Source organism: Diceros bicornis, chromosome 10 (genome assembly GCF_020826845.1).
Source record: "Diceros bicornis minor isolate mBicDic1 chromosome 10, mDicBic1.mat.cur, whole genome shotgun sequence".
NCBI classification, from domain to species: Eukaryota; Metazoa; Chordata; class Mammalia; order Perissodactyla; family Rhinocerotidae; genus Diceros; species Diceros bicornis.
In genome coordinates, this window is record NC_080749.1 from 11,338,173 (window position 1) to 11,354,218 (window position 16,046).

General features: G+C 41.7%; 1 protein-coding gene across 1 annotated transcript in view; it reads left to right on the forward strand.

Annotated features, from left to right (window-relative positions):
- The window catches only part of CLASP1 (cytoplasmic linker associated protein 1), a 260,490-nt gene that overhangs the window by 215,399 nt on the left and 29,045 nt on the right, over positions 1 to 16,046 (forward strand). The window contains exons 33-36 of the mRNA XM_058548789.1: positions 866 to 982; positions 5,806 to 5,956; positions 12,002 to 12,248; positions 14,704 to 14,894. Of these exons, the coding sequence (XP_058404772.1) occupies positions 866 to 982; positions 5,806 to 5,956; positions 12,002 to 12,248; positions 14,704 to 14,894 (706 nt within the window). The remainder of the gene's footprint in view (positions 1 to 865; positions 983 to 5,805; positions 5,957 to 12,001; positions 12,249 to 14,703; positions 14,895 to 16,046) is intronic.

Below are 16,046 nucleotides of genomic sequence, written 5' to 3' on the forward strand. Positions count from 1 at the left end.
AAGAGCGCTGTCTGTGATACCGCAGACTCCACCCTGTGGCCTCCGGTCATCTCCAGGCAGCTCAGCTCACCCCTGTCCCCATGTCTCTGGTTCTTTTGAATTGCAACAATTGTTAGGACTCTCTGTCAGAGTCTTTCCAAGCCCAGGTTACTTAGTGACATTTTCAAAGTGAAAAGGAATACCTATGTTCTCAGATGAATTTTAATTCTCGTATTAGGTGATAGGAGTAGAGGAATTAGATTTTTGGTTCCCTCCTCTCTGAGCTGGCCAGCTGAGACTTGATGCCCTAGCCCTCTCGTGGTGTTGTTATTCTTTCAGAAGAAACTTGCATGTAGTGGCCTCTGAACTCCATCTGATGGGATCCTGGTCTCGGAGCGTGTTGCCCCTTGTTCGAGTGCTTTGGTCAGAATGGCATGTTCTCTGAGTCTTTCTGCTGTAGTCCCTTTGGTCCCATTTGAATCAAGGCCCAGAATTCCTTCTTTGGTTCTTTATAAAATAATTGATTGCATTATCTGAAACTGAACATTCATGTTTTTTTGTGTGTAAGTGCTTATAATGTCCTTCCCAGTGCAGACACACACATACTCTTACACTTGGAATCTCATGTGATTTAAAAATGTAAAGGCATGTTTGAGAGGGAAAGGAATAAAGTAGTCTCATTGAGGACCAAATTGTAAAACAAAATCTGTTCTTTTTCTCTGTATGGTGAAGTATTAATTTTGCTCCAATTAGTTTTGCTAGAACTTTATCAAGGAAAGAGGAGACCGTAAGACACTTGGAATGTAGTGTCTTCTCCCCATCCTCCTCCCCTACCCTTTGCTTTTTTTTGTTTCTCTTTCTGATTTTCCTCTTCTGATCACTACAGTCGGTTATGGGGTTGGAGTGCCGATGGGTTATCGAAGCACCCACCTCCCTTTTCTCAGCCTAACTCCATTCCCACCGCTCCCTCCCACAAGACTCTCAGGCGCTCTTACTCTCCCAGGTAACACGCTACCTGTTAAACTTGTCTGAGGTGTCACAATATTATTGCATTTCCAAGGTCGTCTCAGGTCTTTTGGAAAGCCTCTCAGCTGCCTCCAGTGTGGTCCCTGCTTTGGCTTAGACTAGCAGGAGTAGAGCCTTGGTGAGAAGTGTGAGCAGGTGCGTGATCCTTGTCGAACCTCCCGAGTACAGATCCTTTTGTGTCACAAGGACAGATGACCATTTCATCAGCTGACCAAATTCATCACCACTTACTACTGCGAGCCTTTCGGCACACTGCAGTGCTCAGCCCCCAGAAGGTACTCAGGCAGTGCCGTGAAGTCAAGGCAGGCAGTAATGAGCACAGTTTCCTTAGCATTCTTTTTAGATGTAAAAGGTATTTCCACTAAGGAGCAAATGAGACCTGTTCTTTCCCAGACTGCACCTGTAGCTCTCAGTCCTGCTGTTGATTTTATGGACTGATTTCCTTCATAATGTACTGTCATGTGGTGATAGTCTGAGGACACAGATCCAGAAAGGAAGCCCTGAGAGTGCGTTCACTGGTGCATCTCAGTAAAGGTGCCCTGCCTCTAGGCAGGAGAGCCGTGGGTGTCCTCACAAGCCCCTGGATGATTGTGACAGTGCTAATGAGTCTGGAAGAAGGGGGTAGGGCTTCCTTCAGATGTTAAGACAGATGGCAACTCTGGTACAAAGTAGGATCCACATATTCCTATAGATTGAGGATCTCTTAGGTGCTTTTTATGAAGGTCCAAAGATCAGAGAACCCTTTCCCGGATAGCCTGTAGTTACATGAGCAGAGCATGATGCAGTCCAGCTGTCTTTGTGCTGTGTAAAATGGGTTTGTACCCTCTGTGGGAGGACAAGGGTAAACACAAAACAAAAAAAAAGTCTGTTACTTTTGAAGGCTTCATAGATAGCTTTTGCACAGAAGATGCACATTCCTACTTTTGTATCCTCAACATAGCAAAGCTGTACATAGTGAACAAGTCAGCTAGATGTTTTAATAACATCTTCTGAAACTCTTACAGCTCTAAAAGTAACTTCTAAAGTATACGGATAATCCTATAATGACTGTTTCTAGATATACAAGGTTAGGGCAAGGGCACACCGACAGTGAGACGGCTGCTGTCGTCAGTGTTAATAAAAACATGTCACTACACTTTATTTTTTTCTTTCTTTGTTTTTGTTTTTTGTTTTTTTAAAGGTTAGCTATGCCTCAATGTATAAGACCAGGTTATTGCCTGTCTTCCAGTATACTGACCTGTGTGCCCTAATGGGCACTAAGCTTTACCCCAAGCCAGTCTTCTCATCCAGCCCTCAAGACTGCCCTCCAGAGGACATCCCATTCCCAGAATCATCTTTCACATATGTGCACAATAATACAGCTAATGCTTAATAAACACCCGTAACTTCTGTTAACCATCAGGGAGAGTATTGACTAGAGACTTGTGCATTTAGAGAACCTATTAGTTACATAAAACTAAGAAGAAATCTATGTCTGTCTCTTTGCCAAAACCCTATTGATTTCATAACAAGACACCTTTATCCCTATTCCATACCTAGTGTCTTTTCCCTGCAAAATGACAAAGAAGAAAATCTCAGAAGACAAACCTCCTGTCTCCAGTTTTTCTTTTCTTGGAGACCTGACCTCATGCACCTCTCCACCCCACGAGCGGATCCTTCACAACAGGGCAAGTCCAGAGCTTTATTCTGCTTCTGGATTAAGTGACATGGCCTGACCTTAAGTCAGTGAATATTGACCGATTGAGCAACTCTTCCTAATCTAAAGAATCCTAAGGAAACTTCTCTGGGGTCTAATCACAATGTTTACAGATGACCAGGACCTGGCCTTTAACCTAGAGGATAATGTCTCTGAGCTAAAACAAGACAGAGTGTGGGGACAGGTGACAGACTGGGGTCGACGTAACCAAGTCTCTTCTAAGTAAAGCTGCTGTGTCCCTCTTGCTTCTCGCCTATGTACTGCTTGTTGGGACTGGGACCATGGTATCTATGATTCCCCAATGACAGCATTCATGGGAATTTCCTTTTTCCGTACGAAATAGGACTCATGGGTATTATTTGAAAAAAGACAAATGCCAAAACATGAAATAGCAAAGAAAGTATCATTATCTGTTTCCTGTTAGAGGAAAACAATGATGTCTCTCACCTGAAGCTCACAATTTTAGCTTCATACCAAGGAAATACTTCAGATCTCAAGCTAGGGAGTCTAAAAGAAGTGTCACCACAAATCGTACTTGGTTATGCACATGTGCTCCTAAATTGGAAGTCTGAGTTGGTTTATTAATTGAAAGTAAGAAGGAGGAGCATGAACTGGCAGAGTCCTTTATTATTTTATTTAAAAAAGAGGCTACTATAATGCTAAAGTTATGTGAACTTAAATGAAATATTTTAAGAAAGTTTAGATTAAGAATAATGAGATGAATTAACTGAAAACTAACATTATCTGAAGCGACATATGGAAAATAATATTGTGACATCCCTTAAAAAGCTGAACGTTCCGCCAGACTTCCTCTCATCCATCCCATCATTCTTTCACTTTTTTTTTTCCTTTTGCATGGGCTATGCTATTATTTTTGGTTGTTGTGATTAAAAGTATTTTAAGGCATCTTTTTACGTCTTGTATACATATTTTTTTGTTTGAGTCATACTCAATTTTTGTATATAAAAAATAATGTACTGGCCAGATGTATAAATGCCTTTGTTCATACATGAGCTGGTGGTGTATTCTAGAAAGGAGGGGACAGGGAGGCCCTGTGCCTCAGTCATGCGTCCTTCACATTAAAGGGATATTGCCTCATAGACGATAACCTTATGAACCTAGAAGGGGTTGAAATCTTGGGTTCTGTTCAAGCTTTTTGTTCCACCTCCTGTCAGTATATACATGGAATTTTAGCTGTAAACATGGTCTAGTTCACATTTCTTTTTGTTTGGTGCCAGAGCCAATCTTTGAGTTGGTATGTATTTTTGTGAACTTTCCAAGTACAGTTGGGGTATGTATTTTCTTTCATTCATCAGAAGAGAAGCATGGGTTCTATCTGGACCAGTTTTGCAATTTTAGGCAAATAGCTTTCATCTCTGAGAGTGAGTTCAGATCCTGTGCTCTAGCAGAACCTCCAGCCTTGGATCATTGCAGCCTCAAGCCGGTGGAGGTCTGTCTGCTCCAAGTGGGCACTGTCCTAATCTCATCTTGCTCATCTGCCCAAACCTTAAAAAAAAAAAAAGTTGAGGGAGGAGGCTTTGTAAGTATTTTTTTTTTTTTAAGTTACAGGAAACTTACCTCTTGTGAGAATGTACAGGGATTGTGTTGCCCTTAGTGAGGGTTTCCGACATTGGGTGCCTAGTTTCAGTTAATTCTCTCTCTCTCTTTTTTTTTTTTTGTGAGGAAGACTAGCCTTGAGCTAACATCCATGCCAATCCTCCTCTTTTTTGCTGAGGAAGATGGGCCCTGGGCTAACATCCGTGCCTATCTTCCTCTACTTTATATGGGATGCCGCCACAGCGTGGCTTGGCAAGTGGTGCATTGCTGCGCGCCTGGGATCCGAACCAGTGTACGCTGGGCCGCCGAAGTGGAGCTCGAGCACTTAACCGCTGTGCCACCCAGCCACCCCACAGTTAATTCTCTTTTGAAGAACAGAAAGATTGCTTTGCTTTAGTCTTTAATAATATTGAGTGCCTACGTAGATACGGCCAAGGATTCTTTGAGTGTCTCTAGCAGTCCTCAGTATAGCTCAAGACTTTCTGCAGGTTAAATTAGACCAACTCATCTGATCTTTTCTTGAAACAAGTGACATATAAGTTACAGTTTTTGACTTGCCTTTGGTTGACGATTGCTCTATGTTTTGCTTTTTTATACTGGTGTATCCACTCCCTGCTTTTCTCTGATGTTCTTAGTGAGGGACAGTGATGGTTTTTGTTCTGAGGATCTTCTGTCTGTTTCAGTGCACTTTGCAGACATCTAAAGGCCGCTTGTTGACACACTGCATTACACCTTACAAAAAAGGCTGTTTAGGATTTTTGCCTCATTTCATATTTTGCTATGCTAAATATCTAAATGGACAACAGTTGACATCACTTTTCTGTAAGGGACAAATATTTCTTGCTTTTGAAGTGCTTTTAGACATTCAGGTAGGAATGTAACTCATCTTTATAAGATCTGCTTTTATTATAAAACTCCAAATATGAGCATCTAGAAGAGTTTTTGATATTCACAGCAAGCTCCTGGGTTAGATGACAATAAGAGACTCTCAGGAGCCCATTGGCAGAGTGGATCTGACTTTGAGTCATTTTTAGTATAGGTTTTTATTTTATAAGTTTCCGATACTGGTAAATAGATTCCAGTCTCGTGAGGTCGTTTGCTTTGCTCCACTGAAATTTGTTTGTAATACTAGCTTTATTTTGAAGTGCCTGTTCTTCTTAATTTGTTTGTACATTTGAGACCAGTAACAACCGAACTCCTTTTTTCCATCTTCAGGATATGAAAGTTATTTTTCCACTTTCATTACTTCATGCATTGTCACCGGTTCTCTCTCTTTGAGTTTTTCCATTCTCGTGGTCATTGTTGTTTCCCGCTGGTTCTTACTGAGTGCTGATGTGATGTGCTTGGGACCAGATTTGACAAGGAAGGTGTGTAATTGTCCATTGGTGGTGCTCTAACAAAAGATGTCTCCTTTTCATTCCAAATCACCTAAAAAAGCAAAATTATAATTATATCTTACTCTGTAAATTATTAGATGTAATTTATGCCCACACCTCAATTTTATATTTATGCCTCAATTTAAGAAATAAAATATGTTTGATCTTTAGCATGCTGGACTATGATACAGAGAACCTGAACTCTGAAGAAATCTATAGTTCTTTGCGTGGAGTTACAGAAGCCATTGAAAAATTTAGTTTTCGAAGCCAGGAGGATCTGAATGAGCCAATTAAACGAGATGGCAAAAAGGACTGTGATATTGTAAGTATCCCCAGGCTAACAGAGAACTATATATCAATTCAGTGATGTTTCTGACCACTGTGATTACTTGGCTTCATCATTATTTTTATCTTGTAGTTCGAATAGTATTATTTGAAGAGGCCCAAGGCAATCTTACAACATTTTGAGGACCCTCAGCTGTCTTTGTGAAGAATGTTAAATACCTTTTTTCTCAGTTTGATTTCGTTTATCCTGGACATATTTTTGTTCCTGTGATGTGATAAAAGTAGTGAGCCTGAACCAAACACCTGTGTGGCTCTCTCTCTCTCAAGTCTCATGCAGAGGCAGGCAGATTAGCAGGAAATCGTGGTGCGGTGGGAGTGATCAGGGCTCAGCCCCGAGGGGACCTGCCGGGCTGGTCTTGGTGCTCAGGAAGGATCTGCAGAAGAGATGATTGAGCTGAAGCTTGAAGGTCCAGAGGGGTTTGTCAGGTCTAGTAGGAGGTTGTAGTCATAGAGGGGAACCTGTGAGAAGGCAGAGAGATGGGAGTGGGCATGGTATGATTTCTTGTTCTGCAGTGGCTGAAGGGGAGAGAGCGGGTGTGTCATGTTGTTGGGGAGGTTCAGAGAAGAGGCTGCAGAGGTTGGCTCAGGAAGGGCGCTCACACCAGGGGAATTTCCAGCCCATGTCTTGACTTTACTGTGGAGTCACTGGAGACTCTGAAGGATTTTTAACCAGGGAAGTGGCATGGTTGCAGTTACATTTTAGAAAGATTGCTGTCACTCTGAGATGGAGAATGATTCCAGAGGAAGTTCAGTTGCGTAGGGCATGACGAGAAATAGAAGAGTCAGAGTCGGAAGTCTCTAACTAGGACTGTTGAGTAGGTGCTGATGCAGTTCAATGAGATAATATCATAGAAGGAGAAAAAAGTGCACGTTAACCCCTTTGGAACCTGATGAATTCAGTTTTGAATATATGTGACTTGCAGGACCTGTGGAAATGTCCAAGCAAACATACCCATTAGGCCCTTGGATATACCAGTCTGGAGTTTAGGCCAGCGATTTGGGCTGGAGGTAGAAATTTGAGAGGCATTGACTAGCTGCTTGGTGGTAACTAAAAAAAAGTGGGTGAAATCAACCAAGTAAAGAGCAAGGACAAAATCCTAAGGAGCATCAACACTAAGGGAAAGACAGAAGAAAAGGAGTTGGAAGAAAAGCTAAAGATGATAGGAGGAAGACCAGGATGGTGTGGTGTCAGAATTTAAGGGACACTTTCAGGAAGGACATTCTAGCCAAATGGGTCATGCTGCAAAGAGATATCAAGTCAGGTACAGAGTGAAAAGACTCCGTTGGATTTTTTTTTCTATCTGCATTAAATACTCTTATTTTAACCTGAAATACATAAAGCGCACATTTATTCACCAATGTTTTGATGTGGAGCCAACATCTTTTCTTTGAGAATGGGCCCACCATTTGGATTTTCGTGTTCTTCCTCTTAAATAAATTTTACATGTAGTTACAGTTTACAGTTTCCAAATTTAGTTTCTTCCAAGAGTCCATTGGATTTTGTGAGCATAGTTCAGAGCAGAGTTGAGAGTGGAAATCAGATATAGTGGGTTGAGGAGTGACTCGAGTAACAAGCTGGGGAGAGATGAGGGGTCACTCAGGGGCTTTTCACATGGAGCTGATCTGTTCGAATGCCAATGGGGCCAGTTGAGAGAGAAATGTGGACTATGGTGGAGGGGAGTGGGTGATTGGTGGACACGGGTCCTTAAGGATGTGGGAGGGGGATGGGATTTGGGCATTGGTGGAGGGGTGGCCTTAGCCAGGAAGGAAGATGAGCAGGTTTTTGGGGGCAGGAAGTGGAGGATATTCCCACTGACAGCTCCTGCTTTCTACGCTAAGCTGTGAAGCCTGGGCACAGTTGTGAAGAGAGTGAAAAAGGTTTCCACAGCGCCTGTGGGGCATGGGGGCCTCTGATTAGGGAAACAGAAGTCCTGCCAGGAACAGTGGAGGTCCTAGGAGAGGGTGGATGCCTGAGGTATTACTTTTCCCAGTTATAAATATAATATATAGCCAACGTATGACATTTAGAAAATGCCAAAAAAGAAGGAAAAGAAATCACCATCTCTAGAGATAACCACCGTTATCATTTTGGTGTATTTTTCTATTTCTTTATCTGTAGTTGTTCATATGTATGTTTAGAGGTGTAGGTAGAGTGTTTGTTTAAATAAAAGTGATATCATTATGTGCATCCTATTTAGCATAGGATGTGAACACTTTCCCCTGTCAGTGTTCTTCTATGTGAAGTTTTATGACTGTATGATAATTTATCATATGGATATATAATAGTCATGTCCCCACTGCCCTGTTTTGGAACATTGAACTGCTTTCCAGTTTTTCTAAGTATAAAAATACAGTGATGAAAGCTGAAAGGAGTGAAGCCTCGTAGGGAGGAAGAGAGCAAGGGACCGGAAGACTGGGAGGCATGGAGTGGAAGAGCTGCCAGGCCAGGAAGTGGTGGTGAAAACGTCATGTTTCAGAGGTGCGGCTGGTCCAGCTGGAGGACTGGCCAGGAGAGGTGGGAGCATCAGAAGAGGGGAAGTAAAAATTGAAGAGTTGAGGAGGTTCAGAATTCAACATCTTGTCCACTAATTACCAAATTTTAGCTAAGAAGCTGAGGCAGATATAAAACTGCATTAAATGTGAAAGACTCAGGAGCCAGTATATCTCTTGTTATTAAGCTTGACAAGTAGACCTGGTTTAATGAGACAAAAGTCCTTAAGGGTGAATGTCTGCTATAGTAGGAAGATGATTCACAAAAGCCGAGATGAAAACATTAAACGTGTGGGAGAAAGTCCATCCTTAGGAGTAATTACAGAAACAGAACAAACATATTTGAGGGTCCATGTTACTTCTAGATTTTTCTGCTTTGTTTCAAGTAGAAATTGTAACATTTAATGCTAGAAAGGCTATTAGAAACTAGTGTAATATTGGTGGCATGGGAAATTGATACAGTTGTTTTGGAGCTTAGTAAAACTATTTAGCAAAAGTGATTTTAAGTTTCATGTCCTTTATCCAGTAATCTAACTTTTGGCAATATACGCTAAATAACAAACTCAGCAAAAGGAAAGAAGGATATTATTTACATAAAGTAGTTTATTTCAGTGTTATCTATGATAGCAAAAAAACAAAAACAGATTAAAAAAAAACCAGAAGGGGAATAGTTGAGTAAATCTTATTAAAACACACGTAGAGGGGCCGGCCCGGTGGCGCAAGCGGTTAAGTGCGCGCGCTCCGCTGCGGCGGCCCGGGGTTCGCTGGTTCGGATCCCGGGCGCGCACCGAAGTACTGCTTGGTAAGCCATGCTGTGGCGGCGTCCCATATAAAGTGGAGGAAGATAGGCACCGATGTTAGCCCAGGGCCGTCTTCCTCAGCAAAAAAAGAGGAGGATTGGCGGATGTTAGCTCAGGGCTGATCTCCTCACAAAAAAAAAAAAAAAAAACAAAAAAAAACACACGTAGAAATAGAGGTGTGATTAAACATTATGGTTACAAAGCTTTATTTACATGGGACATGCTTATGCTGTGAGGAAAGCAAAATATCTGATAATCTGTTCACAGTGATGCCCGCTCTATAAAATCTGCACGTAGAGAAAGACTGGGATAATAGGCAAAGTTAAAAAAGCAAGATTTTTTTTGTTTTTATTAAAAGTGATTAGAATTAGGATAGTTTAGCTTTATTTTTAAAATATCTGAAAGTTTTTAAACCCTTTCTCCTATTATAAATAATTTTTTTCATTGTAATAATAAATGTTTTACTTTTAGAAGAGAGTTATAAAGAGAAAAAAATTAAAATCGTCCATGAATCGTCTTCCACCTGGAGAAAAACCCCCAGTCTTATTTCGTCCATATCTATGCATGTGTTATATATTCTTTTTACATCTCAACAATTATATTAGTAGAAAATCTTTTTGGGGGGATGTTAAAAACAAAATGCATCCCAGCAATTCCACGAGGTGTATATCCAGAAGAATTGAAAGAAGGTGTTGAACAGATATTTGTGTATCAGTGTTCATAGCAGCGTTATTCACAGTAACCAAAAGGTGGAAGCAACCCAGGGGTCCACCAGATGAGTGAATAAACACAATGTGGTACAGTCATGCAGGGGAATGTTATTCAGCCATAAAAAGGAATGTAAAAACTGATGACACATATTACAGCATGAAGGGACCTGGAAAACATTATGCTAAGTGAAGTAAGCCAGACACAGAAAGACAAATATTGTATGATTCCACTTAGAATAGTCAGATTCATAGAGACAGAAAGGAGAATATAGGTTACCAGTCCTGTAAGGGTTGGGGAGTTATTCTTTAATGGGTACAAAGTTTTAGTTGGGGAAGATGAAAAAGTTTTGCCCAAAATATAACGTAGTGGTAATTGTTATGCAACACTGTGAATGTATTTAATGTCACTGAATTGTACACTTAGGAATTAAATGATTAAAATGATATATGGGAGCGGCCCCCTGGCTTAGTGGTTAAGTGCGAGCGCTCCACTACTGGCAGCCCAGGTTGCGATCCCAGGCACGCACTGACGCACTGCTTGTCCGGCCACGCTGAGGCGGCGTCCCACATACAGCAACCAGAAGGATGTGCAACTATGACATACAACTATCTACTGGGGCTTTGGGGAGAAAAAGGGAAAAAAAAAAGAAGGAGGATTGGCAATAGATGTTAGCTCAGGGCCGGTCTTCCTCAGCTAAAAGAGGAGGATTGGCATGGATGTTAGCTCAGGGCTGATCTTCCTCACAAAAAAATAAATAAATAAAAATAAAATAAAATGATATATGTATTTTACCACAATTAAAAAAAAAAACAGGGGCCGGCCTGGTGGCATAGTGGTTAAGTTCATGCGCGCCACTTTGGCAGCCCGGGGTTCACAGGTTCAGATCCCAGGCATGGACCTACGCACCACTCATCAAGCCATGCTGTGGCAGCGTCCCATATACAAACTAGAGGAAGAGCGGCACAGATGTTAGCCCAGGGCCAATCTTCCTCAGTAAAAAGAGGAGGATTGGCAACGGATGTTAGCTCAGGGCTAATCTTCCTCACAAAACAAAAAAAACAAAAAAACGCGTAAGCACAAAATGAGAGAGATGTGTCTTGTAAGCAGCACAAGTAAAAAATTTGCCATAGGAATCACCAGTGTGGTCTGGCTGCCTGGAAATGTTTCCACCATTATTATGTAGTCAGATGTCTGGCTTGAGGAAAATGATGCTTTTGCTCTGTTCCTAGCAACCAGCCCACACTTGCTTTGTTACAGTGCCACCCTGCAAAGAGAGCCAGACAGGCCATTGTGCCTCGGAAGAATGGACCCCAAGAGCAAAGAGAGTCAGAAACCAAGAGCCAGAGGACCAGAAGTGTAATTTGTTGGAGACAAGACTCAGAATATATTAGGGAAAAAAATTTCAGAAAATATTAAAGACCTGTTCTTTGATCCAGCATAAAGACGAACTCTGAGAGTCAGAAATATCCAAAGAAGAATGATCTGCCGGGGGTACCGAGTTCTCTGTTGTTAGAGATTAGTGAGCATGGTTTGGCTCACCACTTGGTGGGAATACGCACAAGGAATTCATGGGCAGTTGGACCACTTTAGATCTTGTGATGGTATTTGGGGGAGCGTCTGTCCGTTGGTGGTGTGTTGGGGCATCAGTGAGAAAACCCTTACTGTGTAATGAAAGCGACAGGCTGCATTCCTGTTGGCACATGAGATTCCTGAAGAACTGGGGGTATGAGATGCGCAGCCTTTGTTTTCAGGGACTCTTCAGAATTTCATGTGATCAGTCTCTCAAAAAATGTTTGACTAAAATTAATCACCAAATACAAAGTAAAGTAGATTTTACATATAAATGAATGAATGAATAGATGAAAAAGTAAGCAAATATGTTCATTTCCCTTTAAGGTAGTCTATGAATTAGATATTTACAAATTGAAATACTAATAACTGTCCTTTTGTTAAGTGGCCGGATTTCAAGTGAGAAATCTCTGGCTTTCCTAAAAAGAAACTGACAATGTGTTGTGCTCCAGGTGTCCCGCGATGGTGGAGTTGCCTCTCTGGCCACTGAGGGCCGGGGAGGCAGTGATGTGATGGAAGGAGGCAGAACGGCTCTGGATAACAAGACCTCCCTCCTCAACACCCAGCCTCCACGGGCCTTCCCGGGGCCGCGGGTGCGAGACTACAATCCATATCCCTATTCAGACACCATCAACACCTATGACAAGACAGCCCTGAAGGAGGCCGTGTTTGACGATGACATGGAACAGCTTCGAGATGGTTTGTCTTTCTTTGCTTGATTGTCCCCCATCCCAGAAGTGCATTCCATGGGCTTCCCCTCTTGTCAGACCAGCTCTGGGTGTACTGTTCAAGTGTAAATGGCAGTGTTAGATCTATTCTGGTTAGTTTGTTCAACAACTACTTATTGAGCTCCTACTGTGTGCTTAGGAATGGGAGGCACCACAGTGAACAGAAGCATGCACAGTCCTGCCCTCTAAAAGCTCACAGTCTAGTTGCAGAGGCAATCATGAGATAAGCAGTCACACACACAACCTAAAATTGCAGCTATGACAACTGTGAAATGAAGGAAAGCTAACTGTACCCGTCAGGGAAGGTCACTGAGGAACCGGAGCCTGAGTGGGGATGAGGAGGACGGGGGGGAGGAGTTAGCAAGGTGGGAGTGAAGGCCCAAGCACCCGCAGCCGGGTCTCAGCATCTGTAAGGGCTCTGATGTATACTTGCCCATCCAGAGCTGTGGACTTAGGATCTGGAAGTACTGCAGAAAGGCTGCCCTCTCCTCTCACACCAGCCTTTTAACCAGGTCTTCCTGGAGCTGCTTTCTGTTGGGAGAGAGAGGATCTAGCATACACTGAGCACGTGCGTTATGTGTGCCTGCTGCTGAACCAAGCGTTTTACATATATTATCTAATTGATATGGAAGAGATTATTCCCATTTCACACATTAGGAAACTGAAGTTCAGAAAGGTTAGGTTACTTTCCCCAAATATAGCCTACTTGGTATAGAAGAGAACTAGTCTATTTTTTTCCTGACTCTTGTGTTAAGCCTAGTGTCTGTTATTGAGTAACAAATATGTATTGGTGTGATGGTATTTTTATCTGGAACTTAATTATTCCTTTTTTAACTTCACTGTCATGTTCACATGTTTTGGTTTGTTTCAACTTAATAGTCACTTTTTAAAAATTATATATATCTGTTTGGTTTCCAAGCCTGTTGTTTTACTTTGTTTTTCCATTTTGAATGAAGAATTAAATGAGAACTCTAAATAGTTAACATTCACTGACGCCAACTGTGTGTCATGAAGTGTATGACTTGCGAGGGACAGGGAAGTAAATGAGACACAGTCCCTGGCCTCAACGAGCTCAGGGCCTGACGGGAAACAGTCTCATCGTGGTCGCACTAGTAAGAGTGGAGGGCCACGCTCCAGCAGACACTGGCTTCAGTGGGGGCACAAAAGAAAGAAAACTGCACCCTCTCAGTGAATCAGACAGATGGAATCCTAAGATGGAGAGAAGTCCTTCAGTTGTTTGAAAGCAGCAATAGCTTCAGGGGTTTGAAAACATAATCCTTTGGCTATTAATTGCTAATTGCTGGTGGGTAGCAGCTCAGTATATACACAAGCATCTGTTTACTGGGCGGTAGGCTAGTGTTATGGTGTTTATATTATGACTTGCACTCTCTAGGAATAGTGGACTATTTCATTTTATTGCTCATAGAATTGGTATATCATTTAACTTATCCATTTGTTGGTCTTGTTTAACACAGAATAGAGATTAGGATGTTGGTTGTTGTTTATTCACCAACTGTATGTGTTCTAAAAAGCTTAAAGAAAAAGGTGGGATAGCAGGGGAAAAATTATAATTCTTTAATATTTCAAACTTCCTTATGTGTTTGTTCTCCAATCTTAGAAGCTAAAGAAATATGCAAATACAAATTTAAGTAGTTCCTAGTGATTTGTCTTTGTTTATCTTTTCTATTTAAAGTGAATATACAGAGTTGAGATCTCTCAAAAGAACATGAAAAGAGAAAGGATATACCTTTTTGCCATATAAATCATGGTTCAAGTCCCTGCAAGAAATTATGCTAAGTGATCTTGAGAAGTTTTACAGTCTGTGAATAGACAGTCCATGAATAGTCTAAATACCCTGATTGGTATTTGTTTACTGTGTTGGCTACTAAGCTCTGGACATTCAAAAAGGCCAAGGATATTAGTCAGATGTGATAGTGAGGAGGGCCTGGAGGAAAATGTGTGTGCTTTAATGGATTTGATACTAATAGGAGACTGTCCCAAAGGTAGGCTCGACTTAGGACTATTGCAATGGCAATAGAGTTTAGAAAAAGAAGACAGTCAAGGAGGGGCTTTTGGAGGGTGTCTCCTCTTTGTCTGAAATAGATGAATGAAATAGCAGTTTCTCCTCTTTGTCTGAAACAGAAGGGAAAAAAAGATGGTAAGGCAGAGTAAAGACATTGTGTATTGGTACTCGACACCTGTTCTCACACCTCTCTCTTCACAATTAATTTGGTGAGATGACCTGCTGAGCGGGTAAAGAGTGAGGTTGGGGCAGCAAAGCAGGATGAAAGACGTGATGGGAATGATCAGGAGAGTTGCCTCTGGGAGCCTGGAGAGCAGTGGAAGGATTGTGGAGCATCACTGAGGGAACTCCTATAGCCAGACATTTCCTTATGAAGTAACCTCGGTCTTATGTGTCTCACAAGTGCCCATTGACCATTCTGACTTGGTGGCTGACCTTCTGAAAGAGTTGTCCAACCACAATGAGCGGGTGGAGGAGCGGAAAGGTGCCCTGCTGGAGCTGCTCAAGATCACCCGCGAAGACAGCCTGGGCGTCTGGGAGGAGCACTTCAAGACCATTCTGCTCTTGCTGTTGGAGACACTTGGAGACAAAGATGTGAGGAGCTTGCTTTGTGCTTCCATTTCCCCCTTCTGTGTAATGGGGGTTATTAAGTTCTTTTCTGCTTGGGTTTGGCTTCAGCCTTACTTTCTGTATTATGCTTACTGTTTACATCAAAACATTTTTCAAATATTTTCTGAGCACCAATTAGTAGCGTAATGTTTTTATCAGAGACAGGCCCATCCTAGCTTACATGCAGGTTTTTTCTGTAGTTTGTAGTAGTTGAAGGAAACTTGTTCCTGCATCAGGTTACTTTGTTTAACACAAAATTTCTTAAAACTTCATTAGCATAGAGTGTGGTTTTTTATAATGAGCTTTTTCCCTTGTGAGTTTTATTTATGTTTCATGTGTAACTAAGAAATAGAGAAGTTCATTTTTTAAAAGACTCTACTAAATACTACATTCCATGAAATTCTGTCTTGGTTCACCTCTATATATGTTCAGAGTTCCAGTAATCTTAATTGGTCAAGTGACAGGTTCTGGAAGTGTAGATTATTATTATTTTCTATTATCTTCTGTTATTGTTGTTAAAATAAAAAGCTCTCTTCACACTGTAGCATTTGAATGTGACAAACTAGGCATTTGTGCCATGCCTGGTCTATAATCGACACGTGGCCCCTGGTGGATAACTCTTAAAGGAGTGAGTAGTCTTCTCCCACCTGTGCAGCTGGTCCCTTATGTGGAGTCAGGAATAAATGTTGGGAATTGCCTGAATTAAACTCTAGAAGTAAAAATCCATCTCTCTGCACTGGGCTTTGTGTAGCCCAGCAGAAACAAAAGTACAGTAAGTGTGGTGAAGAGCTGGAAGGGCAGGACCCGACAGATTTCAAGGAAGTTCAGCAGAGCACATGGTACAGGTCATGCCCAGGGTCACGTTGATGGTGCCTTTAATGGAAGATGGGTGAGCAGAAGGCTGGTGGATGTCATAGTGACTTTTCATTGCTTTCTGATGCTTAGGAATAGTCGTTTGGCATAAAGTGAGTAAAGGCAAGAACGGTGATAAAAGATCTGTATTTTTCTTAAAACAAAGTATTGGCTACTGAAGCCCTTCCACTTCTTTGGGCTTTGTTGGATGATAAAATGATGTCACATAGAGGGCAAGATGGTGTGTAAGTGTGTGAATTGTACAGATGAGTGACAGAGAGTCAG